At 41.4% G+C, this 26,005-nt stretch overlaps 1 protein-coding gene across 2 annotated transcripts in view; it reads left to right on the top strand.

Annotated features, from left to right (window-relative positions):
* The window catches only part of LOC146080423 (cadherin-19-like), a 93,196-nt gene that overhangs the window by 23,430 nt on the left and 43,761 nt on the right, over positions 1-26,005 (top strand). For both annotated transcript variants that reach the window (XM_083187712.1, XM_083187711.1), the window contains exons 3-4: positions 7,134-7,428; positions 23,034-23,153. In XM_083187712.1, coding sequence (XP_083043838.1) covers positions 7,134-7,428; positions 23,034-23,153 — 415 coding nt within the window. The remainder of the gene's footprint in view (positions 1-7,133; positions 7,429-23,033; positions 23,154-26,005) is intronic.

Raw genomic sequence — 26,005 nt, 5'->3', positions numbered from 1 at the left:
AATGCATAAATGGGGGAAATTAAGGTGCATATGTTAATGTGCATACTCAAATATATCTATCAACCCCAGAGATGTCACCAGTGGTTTTGGGCAGAGTCTCTGAATGCCTCTCTGCCATCTTATCTTGGATGTCTTCTTGCAACCTCAAACTCAATATTTTCAAAACAGAATTACTTATATTCCCACCAGCTGAGAACAGTTACCATTCTGATATCTCCATCACTGTTGACAACTCGACAATCTACCCTACCCCACAAGCTAGTTGCTTAGGGGTCATCCTCGACTCTGAACTGTCCTTTCTTCACCACTTTTAATCTGTCTCCAAATCATGTTACATGCATCTAAAAAACATATCCAAAATACAACCCTATCTCACACAAGACACTACCAAATCTCTTATCCATGCACTCATTATATCCCGCATTGATTACTGCAATAGTCTCCTAACTGGTATTCCCAAGAACAGACTCTCGTCACTGCAATCCATTCTAAATGCTGCTACTAGGCTGATCTTCCTAGCAAGATGCCCATCGTACACTGATCCACTCTGCCAGTCGGTTACCTGTTTTTTTTATTGTATTCAATATAAAACCTTTCTGCTAGCATATAAAGCTATTAACCATACTGCACCAGCTTATATCTCTTTACTTATCTCAAAATACCTTTCATTTCATCTCGACCACTCCGCTCTGCACAAGATTTGGTCTCTCTTCTGCACAGATCACCAGCTCCCATTCACTATTACCGGACTTTCATCACACCCTATGGAATGCCCTTCCACGCACAATAAGACTCTCCAATAGCCTCCAAACTTTCAAGCCTTCCCTGAAAACTCACCTCCTCAGGCAAGCCCATCATATTTAAGTTCCATACGCATAACCCTCTGAGGCACTTATGTATTATATAGCTTCCCTTCTGGACCTACAAGCTATGCTATTACTGGTGCCCGTCCTTGTGTTTCCCTCCTATATCCCTATAGATTGTAAGCTTACAGCAGGGCCCTCCTACCTCCAAGTCTGTCTGTTCTTACCCAGTTTGTTTTATCATTGGCTACAATTTTAAAGCGCAATGGAATCTGCTGCGCTATATAAGAAACTGTAAATAAATAAATAAAATATGATGTGCATAATGCAAACTCCGTATCGATAGATTGCAGTTGCTGTAAGACACCCAGGAACATGATGCAGTAATACAGAAAACGTTGCAGGATCAGAAGATCAAGACAGTATATTAACTAGACTGGAACTGGGTTGGTAGTGTGGGAGTATATAGTAGTCTATAGTAGTAGAAGCTATTCTGAAGTGAACAGTCTGAAACTGGAGCGATGAATAATACAGCTAGGATAGTGGATTGACCAGGCTAGAACCAGGACATTACTGTAGACCAGTACCTGGATCTTCTCTGTCAACTATGCCTGAATAGCTGAAGAAGGCTGGTAGTGGAGACTGGACCAGATGGCAATGGATAATGATCCGGAGATGTAACAAGGAATGCAGGAGTGGGCTGGTAGTGGAGACTGGACCAGATGGCAATGGATAATGATCCTGAGATGTAACAAGGAATGCAGGAGTGGGCTGGTAGTGGAGACTGGACCAGATGGCAATGGATAATGATCCTGAGATGTAACAAGGAATGCAGGAGCAGGCTGGTAGTGGAGACTGGACCAGATGGCAATGGATAATGATCCTGAGATGTAACAAAGAATGCAGGAGCGGGCTGGTAGTGGAGACTGGACCAGATGGCAATGGATAATGATCCTGAGATGTAACAAGGAATGCAGGAGCAGGCTGGTAGTGGAGACTGGACCAGATGGCAATGGATAATGATCCTGAGATGTAACAAAGAATGCAGGAGTGGGCTGGTAGTGGAGACTGGACCAGATGGCAATGGATAATGATCCTGAGATGTAACAAGGAATGCAGGAGCGGGCTGGTAGTGGAGACTGGACCAGATGGCAATGGATAATGATCCTGAGATGTAAAGAATGCAGGAGCAGACTGGTAGTGGAGACTGGACCAGATGGCAATGGATAATGATCCTGAGATGTAAGGAATGCAGGAGCAGGCTGGAATCACTGTGCAACCAAAGGAAATGTTCAATTTATTAAGAACAGGGGTTTATTCTGGTTGACTCTCAAAGCTTAAAATTTTGCAGCTTTGCGAGTTATGTCATTGCACACTGATGAAAGCAGACAAAACCCTATATCTGTCAATAGGAGGTGTTCTAATAAACTGTATCTGGTACGTGTGCTATTTATGTTAAAGGATACAATTATTTGTGCAATAATGTTTTCGTGGACGACTTTTAATAATCAGATATACTGTAGTTAAATTCATGGAATGGTGGAAATCTAAAAATAATTGGAGAATGCAGTGTAATAGAAGGATTTGTCTGGAACTCTATTTGTGCAGATATTGGTGAGAGATGTTTCAGCAAACCAATACTGTAAGGTGAAATATTTTGTTAATATTGTAAGAGAATATGTATGGAAGACTTAAGTGATATTATTGTAGTCTTATATGACCTTTGTGTGTTTGTTTTCATATGTACTATATATTCATATGTACTTTTGAATCAAACACAAAGGCCAGTATTCAATGCTCTTGATTCGCCGAAAAAAACGTTGAATCAGGAGCATTGAATACTGGCCATTCACTGCACTCTGGTCCCGATCATTACATATGCAGGATCGGGACCAGTGAGTGCAGCTGCTCCTATCCCAGCCCCCTGCCAGCTCTAGGGCTCTCCTGGAGTCAGTGCCAGCCCTCCTTCACCCCAACAGTGTCCGGCGCCGGGAGGCTTCCATCTCCCTGCCTGCAGCCGTCCCCCAGCTCCCCAGCGTCATTTGCCGGGGGGGGGTTAAAATTTGCCGCCAGGAGCAGAGAGCCCCATAGGCGTTGAATAGGGCGGAGGGGCGGCTGCTGGGCGAATCTCCCTGAAGGGAGAATTGCAGCGAAAGTGCAGTGAATCCTATACAGGATTCGCTGCCGCCCATGATTCTACCCATTGAATACCTGCCAAAGACTACAACACATAATAATACATCACTCTATAATGTATGTGTTATGTGAATTTGCTTCATATAGCATGATGTATGATTATGTGTTGTAGACATGCTTGAATCAATAGTACATATGAAAATCTAGTACATATGAATACCTAGTACATATGAATACTTAGTACATGTTAATATCTAGTGACGTCTGGAACTATCCCATAGGGCTAGTGAATTATGTATAGGTAAAGCATGTCAGCTATAGTATGTTTATAGGTTTGTGTGGTTACCATAATTATGTAACTGATGGGAAGTCAATACTGAGACCTTTAGGTCCTGTAGTTTTAAAGTGTAGATCCACCTAAGGTCTTCTTTGTTGATATTTTTGGTGTAATCTCTCCCCAATTCTAGTTATGTTTTACTAATGATATATCTGTAATTCTGATAGAGGGATGATCGTGTTAGTGTACCATTTTTGTGATGTACCGATAAATTGTGCTTATCGTACTTTATGGATGTTTCTCATGTGTTTGCCTAACCTCACTTTAAAGGGTCTTATTGTTCTACATTCTTTAACATGGACATTTGATCAGATAGACTTTCTTGTGGCATGTCAGTTCTGATGTCTGATTTTGAACACCTGATTATATTGTTAGATGTAAATTCTGTGGTGATTTTCTTGTTATTAGTTCTGCTTGTTCTGCATCCTATACAGGGCCAGTGCAAGCCCTGCCAGCACCCCAGGCGACCCCCTACCCGCACGCCCCCCCTCCTCCACCCAGCAGCCGCTGGGAAGTACAGGACACCCAGCCGGGAGGGGGATTGCTGCAGTAGTCCGTGGGCGGTGTCCGGCGGGCAGGGGGAGGCATGCGGGCGGGGGAGTCACCTGGGGCACTCTGCGGCTGAGCAGCAGGGGGGCAGCGGGCACCAGACCCACCACGCTCTGACATTGCAGAGGGGAGACCAGGAAGAAAGCTGCTGCTGCAGCAGCAGCTGGCAAGTACAGGACACCCAGCTTGGAGGGGGGTTGCTGGTGCGGTAGTCCAGGGGCGGTGTCCGGCGGGCGGGAGGAGGGGGAGGCGTGGTCGGGGGTCACCTGTCCTGGGGCACTCTGTAGCTGAGCAGCAGGGGGGCAGCACATTGCTGCTGTCCAGCAATGGAGGGCTCCATGCAGGGAGGGAGGGAGGGAGGGGGGGGGGGGGGGGGCAGCGGGCGTACAGACTCACCTGGCTGCTCCCTGCTTGGTTGAATTCCTGCCTGGGTGTCCTACATGCTGCTGCAGCTTTCTTCCTGGTCTCCTCGGTGGCTCAGTACCGCCCTCCAGTGGCCGCCCTGATCCTATACCTTATACACAATAGTGGAATCAATGGTTTGTGTATTCCCATCTAATTTTGATATATTGATACTGTTGGTTGTTTACTTTTTTTTCTTAATGTCTGGAGCCTATCTGTAAAGAATCTTTTGAAGTATAGGTAAAAGTTTGGATAGTGTCTCATCCTGTTATAGTACGTGCCAAAGTTTGTTGATGATTTTTTTATTTCCCCTGCTGATTTGCTGAATTGTATTTTTAAAATGGACATCATTGTTAGTGTGATTGTCATCTGTTTGTCATCTGTTTGTCTTGGGTTGCATTTGAGTAAATCCAGGCTGTTCCTATTCTCTGCTTTTATGTATGCTTCTTCACCTACTGTAGATCTGAAATGTAGCATTTGTCAATAAACATCTGTTTTAATTATGTGTTGTTGAAAAACTTCTAGTTTAAAGCAGTTGTGTCTCCATCTCATAAATTGGAATGCCTTCAAGCCAATTATGGTGAAGTCCACTGTCTTAAAGGATGTAACTATGGATGTCTACTGTTTTCTATAATGTCTTGGTTTCTATCTTGTTTTTGTAAATATCCAAATTAATGCTGCTTTCCTACTGCAGACCAGTTTAAAGTACTGGTAATCTTAAATGGTATTTAAAACGGTATTAGCATTCCCACTGCAGCAGATTACCATTTTAAATACCATTTAAGTACCTAACCCCCCCCCCAGTGTAAAGAGTGCCTAATCCCTCCCCTCCCAGGTGTAAAGAGTGCCTAACCTCCCGTACCTGCCCTGTGCCCCCACCTCCCCTCCCATTGTACTTACCTTCACGGGGATGCAGGGCAGTGGGGAGGCAGCGGGGGTCCATGCAGGGTACAGGCAGTCCCAGTGCCTGATGAGAACTAGTAGTTCTCACTTTGCGCATATGTAATGAGTGCATGCGCATATCTAATGAGCGGCTCTTTATTATGCACGTGCACTCATTACACATGCACAAAGTGAGAACTACTAGGTCTCATCAGGCACTGGGACTGCCTGGAGGCTAAATAACGTTTAAGAGGCATTCCCACTGCCTCTTAAATGTTATTTTAACGTGTAGGACTCTGCTTTAAAAACAGGTTGAAATACCATTTAGCTTTAAACGGTATTTCAACTCTGGCACTTTCCCACTGCAGCCTTAAAACGGTAAAATGCGCTGAAAATCGGCAATTTACCATTTTTTAGCTGCAGTGGGAAAGGGGCATTAGTTAAATATATTTTGCAAAAAATACGATAAGCCTCCTTTGCAATGCTTCTCTGATACCGGAGGTCCCTATACTACATGATAACAGCACACATTTTGAGCCATATAATTGTCTACTGTAAGGCTACATGATAGCAGCACTTACCAATATATTTAAGTTGAGAGCCAGCCTATGCTTGTGGCTCTACAGGAACCAGTATTCCCTCTAAATGCAGGTCCCATCGAATGCCTCTTGCATGTAAAAACAGTGTGAGAGCTTCTCAAACAAATTAGTAATGCCCCTCAGGTGCTGCAAGGAAGAGGGGTTACTTGAGAAATTAGCCATCTCAATGTTCCTTAGTGCAAGAGATACTGTACATATAAAAAAAACTGGTTCTGCCTGAAATTGATGTACAGCAAATCTTCCTGATATTAGAATGCCCAACTGCTACCTTGTTTTACCACATCAGTTGCAAGAGAAGATGTGAAGAATATATGGCTCTGAACCACCTATAGATGCTCCTGCACCCATATATCAAGGCCCCATTGTATGCAAAACCTTGTTCATGATCAATCACAGAGTAGACATGCATGCAATTCTGAATATGACCCTCAATACACACTGCTAAACACCTTGGGCAAAAGGATTCCAATTGTGCATTTTATCCATTGTTCTGCAAGCTGAAAGTTGAAGTGCCCTTTATTCAATTAGGATACACTAATTTAAAAAGTGTCAATTCCCTTAGTAGGGGGCTTGCGTCATATGTCTACAGTCTTTCCCTGTCTAGCCTTCACACTGTTGGTACTCTGAGGTAGCAGATATTTAGATTGTTTAGCACTGGAACTTATTAAATTTTAGTGTAGACTGGCTATTTTATATCTTCTTTTTTCTTATTATACAGTGCACTGTGTAAAAGAAGTGTTTCAACTCATAAAAAGACTGTATACTGTAGTTGGAGGTATATTTATTAAATGTCAACTTTATTTGATGTCAGATCAATTAAAATTGATCTTAATTTGATTTTGGGCTTCCAGGGCTAAAACACAAATTCACTAACAGATGATTAGTGTACAATATTTTTTAATATTAGCAAATGTGTGTTTTAGTCCTGGAAGTTAAACATCAATTAAGATTGATTTTGATCAATTTGATATAAATTAAAATTGCTTCACAGATCACTAAACAGATCTTTAGGAGATATACTCATTGGTCTTCTCCATCTCTGAGGTGGTAAAAAATGAATTCTTTGTGAAGAGGAAATGTTTACTTCTCTCCTGCAATCTCCCGTTCCTGAAAAAAAAAACGCAGCAAATGCATAAAAAAAATTCTAGGGCATTTGCATAAAATACAAGTCTCACAGTGGGCCGAATATACAGTATATTTGTGCTATGTATCAGTCATTTTTCCTTTGTAAATAAAACATAAGGTCATTCATTTTTCAAAACCCATAGTAAACAATGTTGAGAAAAATTGATTACATTCTGCTACATAGTCTGTTCATCATGTAAGTGCCACTATTTTAAAAAATTCCTGTTTCACGTACTGTGTGATGGTAATATTGTTAACAATGAAATACTACAAACGAAGCTTCATTTATTTTCCCAACAGATAAGGTCTGATTCTGATAAACAAGATGGGTCAATCAAATATATTTTATCTGGAGATGGAGCCGGAACAATATTTACAATGAATGAAAACTCAGGAAAGATCTCAGTCCTGAAAAAACTAGACAGAGAAGAAAAGTCATTTTACACGCTCCGAGCTCAGGCTATCAATAAATTCACGGGTGTTCCTGTTGAAGCAGAATCGGAATTTGTTATAAAAATTCTGGATATTAATGATAATGAGCCAATGTTTATCAATGGACCTTATATTGCTGAAGTTCCAGAAATGTCTCCTAAAGGTAATGTGTGCTTAGCAACTGTTTTAAAATGAAATGTTATGTGAAAGAGCATCATTGGTTTTGAAAATATTCTTCCTTTATATGTGTATATTATTTAATTTAAATGCTTTTGGTTTTTATTGATTTTCTACCTTTAGCAGGCCAACAATACCATTAGGCAGTTTATGCAGCTGCCTATGGGCTCCAGAATCAGGGGATGCCCCTGAGCTTTTAGAAAGTCGGTATTGGTGTGTGAGTGGTGGTGGAAGCAGTAAGCAGAATTTTTGTCTAGGGTTCCGAAAACCTCGCATTAGCCCTTCCCTTGGGTATGGGTTGTTGGGTCAACCCTATTTAGAAAAAGTGTAGATGAATCTCTCGGCGCTAATACTATCCAAGGTCGCCTGCTAGGAGTGTAGATGAATCTCTCGGCGCTAATACTATCCAAGGTCGCCATCCTAGCAGGCAACCCTATTTAGGTCAACATGTATTGGGTCAACCACTGAAGATCGACAAGGCTTAGGTCGACACCTGGAATAGGTTGACATGGTTAATGTTGAAAAGGTTGGAAGGACGACACAAGCATTTGGTCAACAATTGGAATGTAGAAAGTGAAAAGATCGACATGTGTTTTTCACATTTTGTTCCGAATGTCGAAATAATCAACAAGGACACCATTAAAGTGTGTAACATCCCCTCACATGGCTATTTGCACTCACCATGCTCTTCGCACACTACTTTATTCTCCCACAACACCGTAGTGGATGGTAGGGCATGAAATACCACCTATCGGCTAAAATTATGATGCACCCATACAGAGTCAGCCATGATTTCTCAGGTCCAAATTCACCCCCGATCCCAATGGGGTGGGTTTGTGAATGCGCATGCATGAATATGCACATGTGCAAACCCCAGGAGCAAACTCCTTTGGCGAGTTTCATACTTGCCAGGGCATTTTCTTAATGTGGACAAGAAGGGGACAGGCAAGGGGCAGACACAGGGGACCACCGAGTGTTTTATGATCATGCCCACAAAAATGGTGAGTGCACCCATGGAAATGCTGGACATACCCCTCTGAAAGCAGGCATGCCCATACATACTTGGAGCTGGTGGCTAATGTCACATGACGTCAGCACCTAACCCCAATTAGACAGATAGCAGGCATCTGAAAAGTAAGTATCGACTTACTTTTCAGAGTGAAAGCTAGAAAAATCATTCAATGGTGAGTGACCATTGAATGAGTTCTCCTCCTTGCGGCCACATGCTAGTGAATGTGTAAGCGTACACATCTCCTCGCATGCTAGTGCAGGGATTCGCTCGGTGGGGAGGCAACGGCATTTACCTGCTCGCTAGGCAGCGAATATATTCAAAAAAGAGGGTTTGTAACCAATTGCACAGGGAGAAATAATTTTAACCCCTATATCACAAAAGGGTTGGCAATGCACTGATATCTTGTGGGGTGTGCTGCCACCAAGACAGGGAATTGACAAAATTGCGAAAGAAAGAAAAGACTGTCGTGTGCTGTGGCGCACTTGGGAGATCAAAGAAAAACAATCATAAAATATAACTTTTAATAATTTTCATTCTAAGAACTGCGACATATAAAAACATTTACCATAGGAGGTATATAGAAGATGAGAAACTTAAAAAAGGGGATAATATCCTCTTATGGTGAACCCCAATGTCGATTTCCCTGTGTGAAATTGATCTGGGCGTCTTACAGTGTGTATCCGCTTGCTGCAGGAGACTTAAAAAATCTGGTAACAATATGTCAGTTATATTTATTGGATCTCCTGTAACTGGGCAACTAGTATCGTATTATATTGGACAATAGTTAATTCGGGATAAGTGCCCAGATGAGGCTTAGAGTGTGAAAATCCCCGATGTCCCTTCCCCCCTGAAATGTATTTTGTATATGTTTAAAGGGCGCTAGGTATCTGCACACTGAGGCACTGGGCTAGAGTCGTGGGGTCAGACCCTGAACACGTACTCTACACAGTGGGGCGAACGTAGCACGAGAGTGCAGATACACCAGTAACGTTCCTTTCCCCTGTGGGATCAGTGTGCAGCAGCGCGCAACACGGATCTGAGAGGGTGAGAATCGTAGTGTCATCACACTGACCACGATTCCCCTTCAGACACCGGCGCCTTCTGACACTGACGGGAAGCGAGTGCACACATTACCGGCAGCACTGATAGAGGGAGAGTCGCGCAGTTACACCTAACCACGATCTCCTCTCAGAGGCTGAGACTGGTACGCACAGGCTGCAGAGTGAGAGACGGCGCAAGCAATTGCCAATACTGCTCTCTAAAACAGCAGCCTGAGTGTTAAAAGAAATGTATATACTGTGTTAGATGGCAACGGATATTAGCCAAAACACTATGCTACTATAAAGATACATAACCGCTCGCTGACATTCGCCACTGCCTCATCTGGGCACTTATCCCGAATTAACTATTGTCCAATATAATAGGATACTAGTTGCCCAGTTACAGGAGATCCAATAAATATAACTGACATATTGTTTCCAGATTTTTTAAGTCTCCTGCAGCAAGCGGATACACACTGTAAGACGCCCAGATCAATTTCACACAGGGCAATCGACATTGTGGTTCACCATAAGAGGATATTATCTCCTTTTTTAAGTTTCTCATCTTCTATATACCTCCTATGGTAAATGTTTTTATATGTCACAGTTCTTAGAATGAAAATTAGTAAAAGTTATATTTTATGATTGTTTTTCTTTGATCTCCCAAGTGTGTCACAGCACATGACAGTGAATATAGGCAGCCTAGCAAACAGGTCAGAATCAGGCACTTTGACTACTACTGCATGCCCACTGCTTGGTTATACAAGTGCATGCCAATTCCAGCCATGATCTCAGCTGTCTATATTTACACAGGGACATGGAAGTCATTGTATTAATAATGATGGCAAAAAAAAAAAAATGCATATCATGTTTCAGCAGGAAGGATATGGTCAAGGATATGGTCAGAAGACTAAAATAACCTTTAGTGCTCAAAAAAATTACATCAACGGGGTGTATTACCCCATCATCAGGATAAAGAAACAGTGTACAATAGTGAAGTTATAAAGGCTTACCAGACACTCCTCCTGCCACACACCTCCTGCCACACACCCCTGCCCGGGAATCTGCGACATCACTTCCTGCAGAAATAGGAGGGACTTCCAGCCGGTGGACGTCTTCTGGCAACGTGGCATGGGTGGGGGTGTGCGCCAAGAGGAGGGCAAGCCTTTATAACGTCACTATTGTACACTGTTTATTTATGATGATGATGGGGTAATACACCCCAAAACATTGATGTGGTTTTGAGCATCTTGACAAGTTTACTGTGTGCCTTCTCATTATTGGAACATATATATATATATATATATATATATATATATATACAAATGTAGAGTTCGGCATTCCAAACGATGGTAGCAGTTAGTGGTCGGTGCCTCCACAGCTCAGCAGGAGCAAATATAGGCAGTGGTGGTGTGGCACTCACGACACTCACTCAGGAACACAAATGGTATGCCAGTCAGATATGAATCATGATTCATATCTGACTGGCATACCATTTGTGTTCCTGAGTGAGTGTCGTGAGTGCCACACCACCACTGCCTATATATATATATATATATATATATATATATATTGTTGATTATTTGACCTACATTTAAAGGTTTCCTTTGTTAAAGTACGTGCAATGTGCTGTCAGATAACTGTGCACCTTTACTGAAAATAAATCTAGCAATCATTTTTTTTTTTCTCAAGAAAGGTCAGCGAGGGCTTATTGTGTTTTAAGCCATGGGATTTTGATTTTGAACTAAAAAATCTTCAAATATTAGATTTTGTACATCAGGTTCAAGATGAGTTTGAGTAAAAGAGTCACATACAAATCCGGCCATCATAGGGCAGTCACGTAAGCAATTTCTTTTGTGTGTGTCTGTGTTCCTGCATTTATTAAGCACAATCCTAGAAAGCACAACACCACAGAGCTTTTACATTTCTATTTTGCTTTGTGTCAGAGATGTCATCAGTCATATATAATTGGATTGAGATTACTTACAGAGGTATGTTTCATTAATCTACCAGTTGGCAGATTAGTATTCTGTATGCGCAAGCCGCTTTAATATGTTTAACATGATTATTCTTATGTTCTAGACATGGCTAATTGAAATGTATTAGCTATGTTGAAGTAGTTGTTATGAATTTAAACATAATGTTCTATTCTTATTAATGATTTTGTACATTTGGGAAAAGTCATGAAACTTGATTACAAAAAAGTTTAAATAAGTCTCTGTAAAAGAAGAAACTGTTGAAAATACATCTGGAAATGATTATTTTTTGACAGTGTTTCTACACTACTAGTTTCTCTGGTGAGATTGTATATGTAGCTTTTCACACTGCAGACCAGAACAACCTGTGGTGCACTGACAGGGTGAGAGCAGGCGATAATGGATCTAGTTAAAATTACAGTGTGTTCTTTTTCATATAATATTACTAACAAGGGTAATGCCTTTATTGAAATGCAGTAAGATATATTTATTTGATCAAATGCATACCAACTACATTTGGTATTAGTCATATAGCAATTACAGGCTAGTGCAGATTGAACATTACCTGTGTCTAAAGTAAAACCGTTTACCTTTATTTCATTAAGCCAGGCATTTCCAACCACGGTCCTCAAGGCACACCAACAGTGCAGGTTTTAGTGATATCCAGGCTTCAGCACAGATGGTTAAATCGAAATAACTGAGGTACTAATTAAGTCACCTGTGGTCAAGCCTGGATATCTCTAAAACCTGCACTGTTGGTGTGCCTTGAGGACCGTGGTTGGGAATGCCTGCATTAAGCTATCAGCAGTTGCATAATTAGTTAATCCTCCACAGTATGCCACACAATCTCTCTCTCTCTACACTATTCCTCAGCCAATCTACTTATCCTAACGTAATGTAGGACAGTTGTATAAGCATTTCAACACATATTGTACTATGTATGACTTTGTATGTGACAAATACATTTGATTTGATTTGAAGATATGATGTGGGACCCTGTGTGACCAGAAAAATGTGGCGTGGCCTAGTGGCAAGGTGACATGGCCTAGTGGCAAGGTTCATGACCTATATTCATGGGCCCAGTGAGGCAACTTCCTGCTTTGTCACTGTGGGGGCATGGCCAGCAGCTCTCAGAGCTGCTGGCCATGCCCACAGCCCTTCTGTCTTGAATAGACATTGTGCGCATGTTCACAACGTCTATTCACTGCTGCTCTACTCAGCAACTGCCCCCACCATGGGACACTGTCGGCCATGGGATGCTCTGCTCCCAACTGCCCCCCCCCCACCATAGGACACTGCCAGGCATGGATTGCTCAGCTGCCAACTGCCCCACCACCACCAGCATGGAACAATGCCTGCCCCAGGTGGAACACAGGACCGTCCCCATGAAAATCAGGACAGTTGGGAGGTATGCTACAGTCTGTACTGCTTTTATGTGTGACAAATTACTGATTAGCAATAGCAGTAGCCAATGAGTTTTCTATAATTAATTGTGTTAACCTACAGTATTTTGCCACAGATGTGATAATGTATGTAATGTAATGTGTTCTCTATATATATTCAGGCCCTGCCCAAGCCTAATGTTTTTTCAATAAATGAACATAGATTTTCTCACCCCTCAACATTGATATTGTGGGAGAAGCTGCAACCTGGGTGCATAATTAGTGCACCCATGTTGGGTGAAATTATACTCCCCCAGGTACTGCGTCCAGGGCTGTCCAGCCAAGTTGTTCATCATGTGACAGCCTGGGGACTATACCTAAAAAGTGTCCCCTGGCTGTGGCATAACACTGCTGGCTATTGGAGCCTGGTGCTGGTTCAAAAATATGGAGGTCGTTTTGTCCCCTGTATATTTGGAACCAGGACTGAACCAATAGCCTGGTGCTGGTTTCTTAAATAAGGTAGGACACAATCACTTTTTCCCCCCATATTTTTTAAACCAGGACCAGCTCAATGAATGCACACTCCTGTTTCCAAAAAATTGCACATTCCTGATACAAAAAAAATCACTAGAAATCACAAGTGATTTCTGGCTTTGTCTGAAAATGTACTGTACTCTCTATTACTTGTGCAAATTTCAGCCAAATATTGTACGTGACATGTGCGATATGGTGCGATTATTTAGCTGTCTAAAATATTGCACCTTATTACATCTCATCCTATAACTTAACAATTAAAGCAAAGAGACAGGAATTGCGGCAAACAAATAAATATACAAATTTATTTTTTAGATGTCTTAATAACTGCATTTTGAAAAAAAAATATCTAACAAAATCTGGTGGCACCAGAACAATGTGAATTGAAATTCATCATGATATACAAGCATGGTAAACTACCATCACAATTCCAATGCAACAATAATGGGGAACAGCTCCCATCTGGGAAGGTGGCACCAGGCCCACCCCCACCAGTGATTGTATGGGAGCCCCAAACCCTACAAACTGCCATAGTATTGGGAGCAGAGTGAGAACAGTGAGTCTATCACAAGACACCAATAGGCCCTGCAGTGGACACCACTGAAGATGTTACCTTGGAATTTGAATAAGGCAAGGGGGAAGGAATAGCAGTCTGGGACTGATGAGAAGCCAGGACTGGTAAAAGACAACATTTTTGGCGGATACATTTTACTATTTAGAGCTGCAGTGTAATGTGGGTACTCAACCACATATGAAAATTGACAAAAAAACAATAGAAACTAGAATAGTAAAGCAGAAATATAATAAAAACGATTTATATATAGTTCATGCAGTTCATGCAAAAGCTTGTAAGCAGCAAGCAAGCAGTTGTTAGTTCAGCTTAGTAGAGTAAAGGTGCATACACACAGGGCAATATGATCGCTGGCAATATATTGCTAGCAATATATTGCTCAGCAATCATATATCTCGGTGTTCCTTTTTAATCTGCGACCAGAGATGGTCGCAGATGAAAATGTCAAACTGTCGGGAGAAAAGGCAGTGGAAGTCGCTGGTCGGAGGAGCATGCTCCTCCGACCAGAGACCATTCAGGGGCTGAAAACGGGAGCACGCTCCCGGCGATTTATCGCTGGTGCACACTCCAATCACTGGCAATATGGTCGCTCAGCAACCATATTTCCAGCGATATTTGCAATAATCGCCCCCGTGTGTACAGGGCTTTAGAGCAGTTTGTAGCCTTATTAACATTCCAAGCAGTTACAGTTGGTGTAATAAATAATTCCTTAATGAGTGAAAGGCAGTTCATAGAGCAAGCTTGAAAATAAGCAGGCAGGCAGGCTTGTTTTAATTGTTACAAAACAAGAAATAGCCAAAAAAAGCTTAAGCGCTGAAACATGTCTTGCTGCTGCTTGTCCGTCAAAATAATAGTTCAACTGTAAACTATAAAAGATTTTTTAAAAATCAGTTTTGAGACCCATTTAGAATAAACTAGATGTTCAAAAATGGTTCACCACAATGTCCAGCTAAAGCTTTGTTTCTTTAAATCTGGACATTGTTTCAATTGTTAGTTCAGCTTTATGTGGCTTAAAATAAATACCGGTGAATAAATGTCACGTTTATAATTACCACTTCATCTGTAAACTGTAGCCAGAGCTACCAAAGGTACTCTTCAATAGGTACAGGTGGCCACCTGTTAGTTGGAGAAGCTCCCTGGACTTCTGGCTCTCGATTTCACTCTGGTTAACACTCCAGACTGGGTCCGCCCATTGAAGGAGCAATCTCCTATGTAGCTAGAGAAGCTGGTACCAAAAAGCAACTCAACACGTTTCTCTGCATATATACACTCAGCGGCTTCCTCATGGATGGATAAATTATCTGCACACATAGAGCGCCTTAAATAGGCAGCGGTTTCCCGCTTCAGAGACGCAAACACGCCACTTCCGCATTTCACACCTTCCTTCTGGCTCTGCTTGTGTTCCAAGCCTCAGTTTCCTTTTTGTATCTGGTAAAAGATCTAAAGTCTAAACAGAATGATCCCCATCATACAAATTGTATAGTTACCTGATTTCACAAAAAGCACCACATGGGAGTCCATTAATGTACTGATATACTACACCTATATCACAGAGAGCTGGGATTCACTCTATTATTAGACTGAATGTAATATGCTGTATTTATCATTATAAGGTGAAAAAAACCTTCATAGTTTTAAATTAAAAAAAAAATCGATGAAAAAACTTTGTTTCAAAACCATCTTAGTTATTTGATTCCGAACACCGAAAGTCTTTTATTTATCAGCAAAGTAACAAACTTCAGTTAATGCACTTTACATAATAACTGTTTTACATAAGTTGTTTATACGTCATACATTTATTACATTTTATATTGTTTTTTTTAGTGTTGACATATTCAATTAAGGTGTTAGAGGAACTGATATCATTTTCACTGCAGTATTCAGGATAAGAATTAAATTGCACAATGAAGTAATTTTAGTTATTACTTCTCTAATGCTCATTAGTCTGAATACAGTATATCTCTAAAAAAACAACAACATTTAAAGCAAATGTGAGCTAGATTACTTACACATTGTTTTCTTAATAAACAAATTAGTGGGAGTTAATGTAGCTTATATGATGAGATGTTTTAGATGTGCAGTATGCTATGGGACCAATATAGCAAGGGATTTAGGGGACAATTCTGGATCACACATAGTGATCTGTTTTCGGCCCCTGCCCTGATAGTTGGTGTTTGCATATGTGCTTTGCAAACCATGACAGTGAGCGGCTTCGGTGAGTTACACACTTGCCATACCATTCGCAGGGAGGGAGGGATGGGAGCAGTGATGGCGCTAGGCCATGGGAATGCCCATTGTTTTATGGGCATCCCCAAGAAAACGCTGGGCGTTTCCATAGGTACGTGGGCGGGCGGATGCCTGATTTCAAATCACGTCAGTCGCCCGTCCCGTCTTCATCCTGGTGGCCACAAATAAAAGTCAGTTTCCACTGACTTTTATTTGTGAAGGCAAGCAAAATCATTCGATGGTCATCGATCATCGGATGATTTCTCTTGCTGCAGAGACATGCGAGGGGATGTGTCTTCATTACACAAACCCTTGCATGTTAAAGAGGGAAATCGTCAGCAGTGGCAGGGCGGATGCACGGATGAGCAGTGTCTCTGGTGATTGGTAAGTTGGTAAGCAGCTTACAGAGCCAACCAGAATCATGCCCTTAGATTGTAAGTAATGGGAGGTGGACAGGGTAGGTCAAAAGTATTCTATACGCATAATGGGTGAGATGTACTAAGCCCTGTAAAGTGATAAAATGGAGAGTGACAAACATCCAACCAATCAGCTTCTATCTATAATTTTTCAAACACAGCCTGTGACATGACATTTAGGAGCTGATTGGCTGTTTTATCGCTCTCCATTGTATCACTTTTTAAGCTTAGTACATCTGGCTCAATTTCTCACTCATGCTGCTTTCACATCGCAAAATGAAAGTTCATACCGGGATTTTGAGATGGTTCAGTCCCAGCGCGAACCTTCATTTTGGGATGTTCACATCCCCACAGCGAACCGGCAATAATGAAAATTCACTGATGTCATCGGGGGGCGAGGCGGGGAGTCGGCGCTTCATCGGGGGCAGGGAGGAGGCAGGGAGGAGGCAGCACTTATAGCTGGCACTGCTCCAAGCGCTACCTCCTCCATAAAGTGAACGGGAAAGGTCGCTCAACCATTTTAACCCATTCACACTGCCAAGCAACATGACAACGAACCGGTAAGAACTATGCTTTCTTACTGGTTCAAATTGCCGTGTTGCTACCAGATAGCTAGAACCGGTAACCCCTTTCACATCACACTAATTACCAAGTCAAAACGGCTTTTACCCGGTAATTTGTTGAGATGTGAAAGGGGTATTAGTGTGCAATTGGGATAGTAAAATGTTCTTTCCTAACCAGAATTAGCCCTCCCTTTAAGCACCTGTGACCTCACAATCTGATTGAGCAGCTTGCCGATAAATGTGTTCATCTGGCCGAATATCAGTCGTCTATGGTGTGCTATTGAGTCTGCTTTCTTATAATTTTCTTCAATTTTCTATGCTTTTTGTCTATTTAGTTGATGCTTTTATTTGCTCTACTACCTTGAATATCAGTATAATATAGCTTGCCTATTTTATTTTAACTCTCCTTTCTACTGCTTGCTTAATGCTTCCGTATTTATCCTCATTGTGAGATAAAGCTGCAGCTGTTTGCACTGGAGATCCTCTTACACAGATTTAGACTCAGTCACATACAGATGCCCACATGTCACCCATCAAATAGATCATTGCATTCTTCTTAATCTGATCTCTAGTCTTCCTAATAATTAATTTCTCACTCCACTTCATTCCTACTGTCCATCTAATCATTTCCACTCCTGTTGTTTCACTGCTCAACATAATGGCTTGTCTCACATTCTCTCGTCATGCTTTTAAAGTGGAAGTTAAGTAAAATAAAAATTAAACAGCAAAAGGTATGAAAAGTATATTGGGTGAGATGTACTAAGCTTTGAAAAGTGATAAAACGGAGAGTGATAAATGACTAACCAATCAGCTCCTTACTGTTATTTTACAAGCCTAGCCTGTAACATTGCAGTTATTGGCTGGTACTTTCTTACGCTCCACTTTATCTCTTTTCAAGGTTTAGTACATCTTGCCCATTGTGTGGTAATATTGGCCAACACTCACAATGCCCCAACTGCACACAGATAGCACTGGAATGTAGGAAAGCATCATATAAGTACTTTATCTACATTATGATACATAACAATACAGTATCTTCTATACATAATAGAGACTTTGGGGGGTTTTCAATCGCCCACGGGGGGGGGGGGGGGGGGCGAGATGGTCGCCAGGCCCTATTTAATGCTGTCTTCCCTGACAGCATTGAGCAGAGTTTCTCGGCAAAACGAGCCCGACTTCACTAGCTGTTGGGCTCGTTCTGCCGAGAACAGCCGGGAAGTGACGAGCTGCCGGCTGCAGCTCCCCTCTTCCTGGACACAACTCGCAGCCACGCCCCCTTCTCGCTCCCCAGCAGGTGGGACATTGAATCCCTCCTGCATGTTCTCGGTCGAGCTAACCAAGAACGTGACAGGGTCACGGCCATCGAGCAAGCTCGACCGCCTTGACCTAAACATTGAGTACCCCCCATTAACCCTTGCTAAATTTCTAAAATGATTCTGAATACTGTACTATAAAAGTTTGCATATTAGCTCATATACTGTATTACATGGAGTAATTTGTTGCAGGCAAAAATATTTGAAAATTGTTTTGTCTCTTGAAAAATCTTATATACAGTATATAAATTTTTCTATGGAGTGATTTCAGTGCTATTTCTAAGTGATCTGACTAGATTGCTTAGAAATTAAGCACACATCGCCCTGTGTGTACACCCCATAGTGACAGCAATGTGCGGTCCCTGTGCATCACTATTGCCTGTCAAGATCTCACAAGATCTCAACAGAGAACACTGGTCAGCACAGATTGTTCATGACACATTTCCAGGGGCACAACATGTCAGCCGGGCCCAGGTAAAATGGAGGGGACATGACCACTGGGTAGTAGTAGTAGAAGTACGTTTATTTATAAGGCGCTGCAAAGTGTCCGCAGCGCCGTACATAGCAAACAAAAAACAAATCACAAGGTAACATACAGGGTGTATTGAAAAATACAGTATGAATAGGGGTATAGCTGGTAGAACTAAAATCAGCATCAGTTCAGAAGTAGGTGTCAAAATTGTCGAGGAGACTGAAGATAAAGTAGAGGAAGGGAAGAACAGGACAGGAGCACAGGTGAGGTAATGAGGTAGGGTGAGTACGTGAGGAAGGAGGGCCCTGCTCATAAGAGTTAACATACTAAAAATAGGTGGGTGGACGAACGAAAAACAATAGGATAAGTAGGAATGGAGGGGAACGGAGGCAGGATAGGAGGATCAAAAGAGGTTAGGAGGAGGGATAGGCTAGTCGAAAAAAGTGGGTTTTGAGGGAGCGCTTGAAGGAGGTAAGGGAATCAGAAAGCCTGATGGGTGGCGGGAGGTTGTTCCAGTGCAGGGGGGCAGCGCGAGAGAAGTCTTGGACACGGAAGTGGGTGGGACGAGGCCTCCAGGGGGGTGCGAGGCCACACCCCCCTGAAAAAATAAACAAGAGGGGGAGATAGAAGACATGCTTCTGCTGCAGCTGTTTCTCCCCCCAGATCAGTTCATGGCACTGAGCAGTGTGTGCTGAGCTGGGGAGAGAGGCTGTCCTGTGGCAGCAGTCTGTCATCTCTTTCCTTACTGCCCAGCTCCCTGCAACAGGGGAGCAAGACCCAGGCCCCTCTAGCACACGCTTCTGGTAAAAAGTACTCACTCCCCCCTCTCGATGCCACTGCACGTCGCTGGTGCATTGCATGCATGTCAGCAATGTGTGATGAGCAGCCTGGGCGTACAGGGCTTACCTTTGGAATAGAGTAGTCACATGTTTTGCAAGGTAAACAATGGGCCATCTGATTTCATTTCTACCTTGGACCCTAAGGATTACACTTTCCTAAAGAAATGTAACAGCAACAATGTGCAGAAACATAAGTCATTTCCTATGCAATGGCAACAAAACAAACAGAAGTTACTCAAACTCAGATTTTTTATTTTTTTTATTTTTTAGAAATGGGATATTTCTAATCTCCATTTCCTCAGGGGAAGATTTAAAATGTCATTGCATCCACATGGATTTAATTCTCTGTCCAAAATAAAGTTTATAGCAAGCATTTCAGTGTGTAACATTTGTAGAAACATACCTTTTCAGGTTATCCTATATAACGTATATTAATCTATGTTTTGGTGAGACACATTCACTCTGGTCTATGATTGCATTAAACAGTAAGCAATGCTAGTGAATAATATCCTTGTACTTTCTAAAAACTCTATATTTTACAGTTATCTTACAACTTCAATATAAATAAGAGGTACTTGTTTCCTATCTGGGCGCCCACGATTGAAATCGCGGGCATCGGGGGTAAAATCGTGGCCATCGCGGGCATCGCGGCCGATAAAAAATCGGGTGCGATGTGCCAGACGCGATGCCCGCGATTTTCCCATAGAGAACAATGTTAAATGCCTCAATTTACCCGCGATGACCGCGATTTACCATAGGAAACAATGTTAAATGGATCAATTTCCCCAAATTATCATAGGGAACAATGGGAAATGGGGCAAAAACACCCCTGAACATAAAAATGTCCCCCCAAAAGTAGTTGACGCCACCCCGCCATCAACGTGAACCCGAAGCGTGGCGAGCGCAGCGAGCCCGCGAGGGGCGGCGGTACGCGTCCTCCGACCTTTTCATGCCCTACTATCCACTAGGGCGTGGAGTGAGAATAGAATAGTGTGGCGAGCGCAGCGAGCCACCGAGCCCGAAGCGTGGCGAGCGCAGCGAGCCCCGCGAGGGGCCGCGGATACCTTCACAGGTAAACGCGTCCCTTCGCGGGCTTCCCAGGTGTCCGCGTCGCCATGGACACCTGGGAAGCCCGCGAGGGGACGCGTATAACTGTGAAGGTATCCGCGTCCCCTCGCGGGGCTCGCTGCGCTCGCCACGCTTCGGGCTCGGTGGCTCGCTGCGCTCGCCACACTATTCTATTCTCACTCCACGCCCTAGTGGATAGTAGGGCATGAAAAGGTCGGAGGACGCGTACCGCCGCCCCTCGCGGGCTCGCTGCGCTCGCCACGCTTCGGGTTGGCGTGGATCGTGGGGTGGCGTAAACAATTGGGGGGCCCATTTCAGAGTTCAGGGTTACTATTTGGGCTCTAAGGCCCATTTAACATTGTTTCCTATGGTAAAATCGGGTCCATTGAGGCATTTAATAGTAAAATCGTGTCCATCGGGCCTTTTTACATTGATTCCTATGGCAAATCGGGAGCATCGCGTCGCGGGCATCGTGGGTACATTTATGGCCGGCCGCGACGCGACCGACGCGATTTCCATGTTTAACATGGTTTTCAATGGGAAATCGCGGGCATCGCGTCGGTCGCGTCGCGGCCAGACATAAATGTACCCGCGATCACCACGACGGGCGCCCAGATAGGAAACAAGTACCAAATAAGACATGGCGATCAAGTCTATGTTGTAGGAAATCTTAAAAACTAAATACAGTATGTAACAAGAAAAATTGGTAACCTATACAAGAACCTACAATCATTTTTTTTTTAAACTGAATCATTTTGCATAAATCATTTATTCTTATAGTCTGGCTTCATGCAATACAGGTTGAGTATCCCTTATCCAAAATGCTCAGGACCACGAGAATTTTGGATAACAGATTATTCCGTATTTCGGAATATTTTAATATTTCAATGATATATTTTGAAGTATCTTGCATTTGTGGTGTATAAACACATCAAAGACATGAAAAACACACAAATATATTTTATTTGTGCATAAAACAAGGTTTCAAAACATGAAGCAAAGTTTGTGTATAATCTCAGATACTGAATTTGAATGTCAAGCAATCATTTTCTTGCACATATTTAGTGCCAGTTACATATCATGTCCTCAGTAGGGCTGTTACAAATGTACCCAGTAAGATTTTAGCAAAAAAAATAAAAATTCTCTCACTTTCTGGAATGTATGGTTTTCGGAATAATTCGGATAAGGGATATTCGGATATGGGATACTCAACCTGTATTACAATTGCATATGTTTGCGAATTCTGTCTATTGCATCCCTAGTTAATTTATTTTTTAACAGTTTCTTATATAGCGCATACATATTCCGCAGCACTTTACAGAGTATAGTTGAACATTCACATCAGTCCTTGCCCCAGTGGAGCTTACAATCTATGTTCCCTACCACACATACATGTACACATAGACAAAGGCGTAACTACCATAGGTGCAAGGGGTGTAGCTGCTATGGGGCCCAGAGCTGAAGGGGGACCATCTTTACTGTATAAGTTATATTTTCTAAACACATTTATCACCAATATTTGGTATTTAGGGGCCCTTACAAACTTTTGCTATGGGGCCTGCGAATATCTAGTTACGCCCCTGCACATAGACATTCTAGGGTTAATTTGTTGGGTGCCAATTAGCCTACCAGTATATTTTTGGATTGTAGGAGGAAACCGGAGTACCCGGAGGAAACCCACGCAAGTACAGGGAGAATATACAAACTCTGCACAGTTAGAGCGATGGTGGGAATCGAACCCATGACCTCAATGCTGTGAGGCAGTAATGCTAACCATTACACCATCCGTACTGCCTAGTTGTTCATTTATTTTTAAAATCATGTCCATTTTATTAATTTTTACAACATAATAATAAGAAGACAAACAGTTAACAAAAAGGCATACAACATGCAGCTACAAATACATAGTGTTTGTTTTAGAATAGTATGTTTAGAACAGAATTCACTGTGATAAATGTTAAATTAGTACAGAATTTAAATTCATTTTATAATTATCAAAGGACAGTGCTGGTAAGTGTTTATTGTCAGCAATGTCACTCATTACCTTACTGAAGAAGCCATCAATTTATAAATATTTGCATTTGTGTGTTTGCATATTGTGTACCATATTTATACTGTACATTTTGATTTAATAAAATACAATTAAGCAAAATATATATTTTTTTATATATATTTATAGGGACATCTGTTATACAAGTAACAGCTATAGATATGGATGATCCAACACATGGGAATAATGCCAGGTTGGTTTACAGCATACTACAGGGACAACCTCAGTTTTCCATCGAAATAAAATCAGGTAACAAATTTTGAAAATCTTTTAAAAAGATCTTAAAAATGTCATAATGAAGCTTAACTGAAATTGTCAATAGATTTATTTTATTATCTTAGGGCAAAAATCAAGAATTGGCTGAAATATTATAAAAAGGAAGGTCATCTGCATATACCTTAAATGTCTCCTTTGTAGCAAAGAGCCCATCATTAACTTTTTGTTCAGGTATCTTCTCAAAAGCAGTACTAAGTGGGGAGTATCATGGTCAGGAGGCCAGTCTTGGAATAGTGTCATCTGCTCTTTTCTAAGTTTGAATATTGTACATACAGTACCAGAGATGGGGGAGGGTATTTAAGCCTTCAATTTCTCTAAAATTGGAACCTGAACAGATGTAGTACTGTTGTTGAATAAGAGGAGTTCTCTATAGAGATTACTGGCTGATGACCAGATATATCACCAGGCATATCCTAAACCTACAGTAACACATTTCTATGCTACCTGTGACGGCACACTCTTCATACTATCAAGCAAGGTGTTGGACAGTGGTTCTCAATCTCGATCCTCAGGACCCCACACATTTCAGACTCATTACTGACTGACACATTTTAAAAGATCCACAGGTGGAGCTTATTATTTCACTTGATTCTGTGAGATCTGCAAAACGTGCAATGTGTGTTGTCCTGAGGACTGAGTTTGAAAACCTGTGTACTAATTGATTCAAATCACGTTGTCATCCCTAGGACCATTCCTTCCAGATGTCATAGTTTGGAGAGCAACAATATATTATTGCATATGAATAAGCATGTTAAGTGTATTTCAAAGAAAATTCCCCTGGTTGTGTACCATTACTCTGCTCTGTCTGTGTGCACTCATCTTTACAAATGGAGAGGTACGGGGTAAGGGTAGTGTAGGCAGACCCAAAATGAAGATCTGAAGGCTTGTTGCAAACTTTTAAAATTCATTGTATAGCATCCATTTAAAATATGCAGAATGCATAACATGCCATCTTAATGTAGTGCAACATTTTATGCTGTGATTATGGGGAAAGGTGGACCTTCCTTTTTATGTGTGCTCTTTATTAAATATATGTATTCATGTTTTATTATGTCGTTGTTGTTTTTTTTGTTACGCCAGCTGGAATTTATAGTAAGTCACAGGAAAACTATATTTTAGTATTTACAATGACTTGACCTAGTTTCCATGACAATCCAAATGCTGAAGTAAACCGTATTTCCTATATTGAAATTGACTACAGAGACTCCCTTTAGAATCAAAAATAGATAAATAAATTAAAAGCTTTCACGTCAAGTTTTGCTCAGCTCAGTTCTATCATTGCAGAGCAATGAAACATGAAAATGACTTTAATGTAACCCTCGGTTAAACCTTGACTATACTAATGGATGCCACCTTCAGCACAAAGTACCTAATTATTTTATTATAGTTCTGTGTACATGTATCTATTGATGATACTATTCATTGATTTATGTCAATATGTTATAATATAAATAACCTCTCTGTACATATCTTCTTACTTAACCACAATTCCTGCCAAAAATGAGTGATACGTTAAGTGACTAATTTGCATAATTCTTGCGATGCATCTCAATGTATTCTTGTAATGCATCCCATTGCATCTAGGAAATGTAATTTCCTAGATATCAAGCTGGAAAAACTGTTAAAAAAGTAAAAAGTAAATCAGAATTCAAAGAGAAAAACAAAATGCCACATCTCATTAATTGCCCCTCCCCTGAAGCCTTCTTCTTAGTGCCATTTAGATTTCACTATAGAAATTTCAGGAAAGACTTGGTTTAGGTCACATTTGTATTGACATAGAGCACTTTCAAAGAAGGTAAGTATATCGTTTGGGAATGGGCAATCATTATTTTGCTTCATTCAGTGATCCCTGCTAATACTTGCATCACTTTCAGTCATGAGTAAGGTTTTAAAGCTTTACTACAGATAAAATACAATTTGATATGCAAAAATATAGGAATAGTTGATATAAAAATGAAAATAACTTAATGTATTTGCAATAATATGCTGTCTGCTGAGAAGATATTTTGCTAAAAACTGCAAACTTGCGGAAGTAATCCCATTAAGGGATATATGCTAACATTTATGAAACAGAATCTCAGCTGGATGCAAAAGAAACCCAATATAATAATTGCCTATTTTCCGGCAATTTAGTGGAGAATCTCAAATTTGAGAGAGTCCTTACATCACTGAGGTGGGAAGGATGGTGGTTGTTCATATAAATCTCAGATGGAAGTACAAGAAATACACAGTTATGACCAAAGTGCTCATATTAAATATTTTAATTACAGTAGTTTCCCTTCTCTGGAAAACTGAGAGGTCAAATTTCTTGGCACAAGAAGTTAGTGGAAGGGTATGTGTTCGGTGTGTTGAAGCAGCATATGAGTTTATTTTATAGACAATATGGATGATGTCAGTCAAAAAATGATTATCTAACAATGGGCCTTATTTTGGTTCATTCTTTCTGACAAAATCCTTCTTAGATGGGCAAAACCATGTGCACTGCAGGTGGGGCAGGTGTTACTTGTGCAGAGAGAATTAGATTTGGGTGGGGTTTTACTTCAAAGTGAGATCTATATTGCAGTGTAAAAATAAAGCAGTCAGTATTTTCCCTGCACAGAAAAAAAATTACTCACCCAAATCTAATTCTCTCTGCACATGTTACATCTGCCCCCCTGCAGTGCACATGGTTTTGTCCATCTAAGAAGGATTTTGTCAGAAAGAATGAACCAAAATAAGGCCCAATGAGAACTATAAAGGCTCTGACATATAATTCTTTCTATTACTGGTGGAGTTAACCTTAAAGTGCAACTTTTTCATTTTGATGGAGTCTATTACCAGCAAAT

The sequence above is a fragment of the Crinia signifera genome, chromosome 5, assembly GCF_055691185.1.
Source record: "Crinia signifera chromosome 5, ASM5569118v1, whole genome shotgun sequence".
NCBI lineage: Eukaryota > Metazoa > Chordata > Amphibia > Anura > Myobatrachidae > Crinia > Crinia signifera.
Note: the sequence above shows the minus strand (reverse complement) of the source record. Positions and strands in the feature narration are given on the sequence as shown.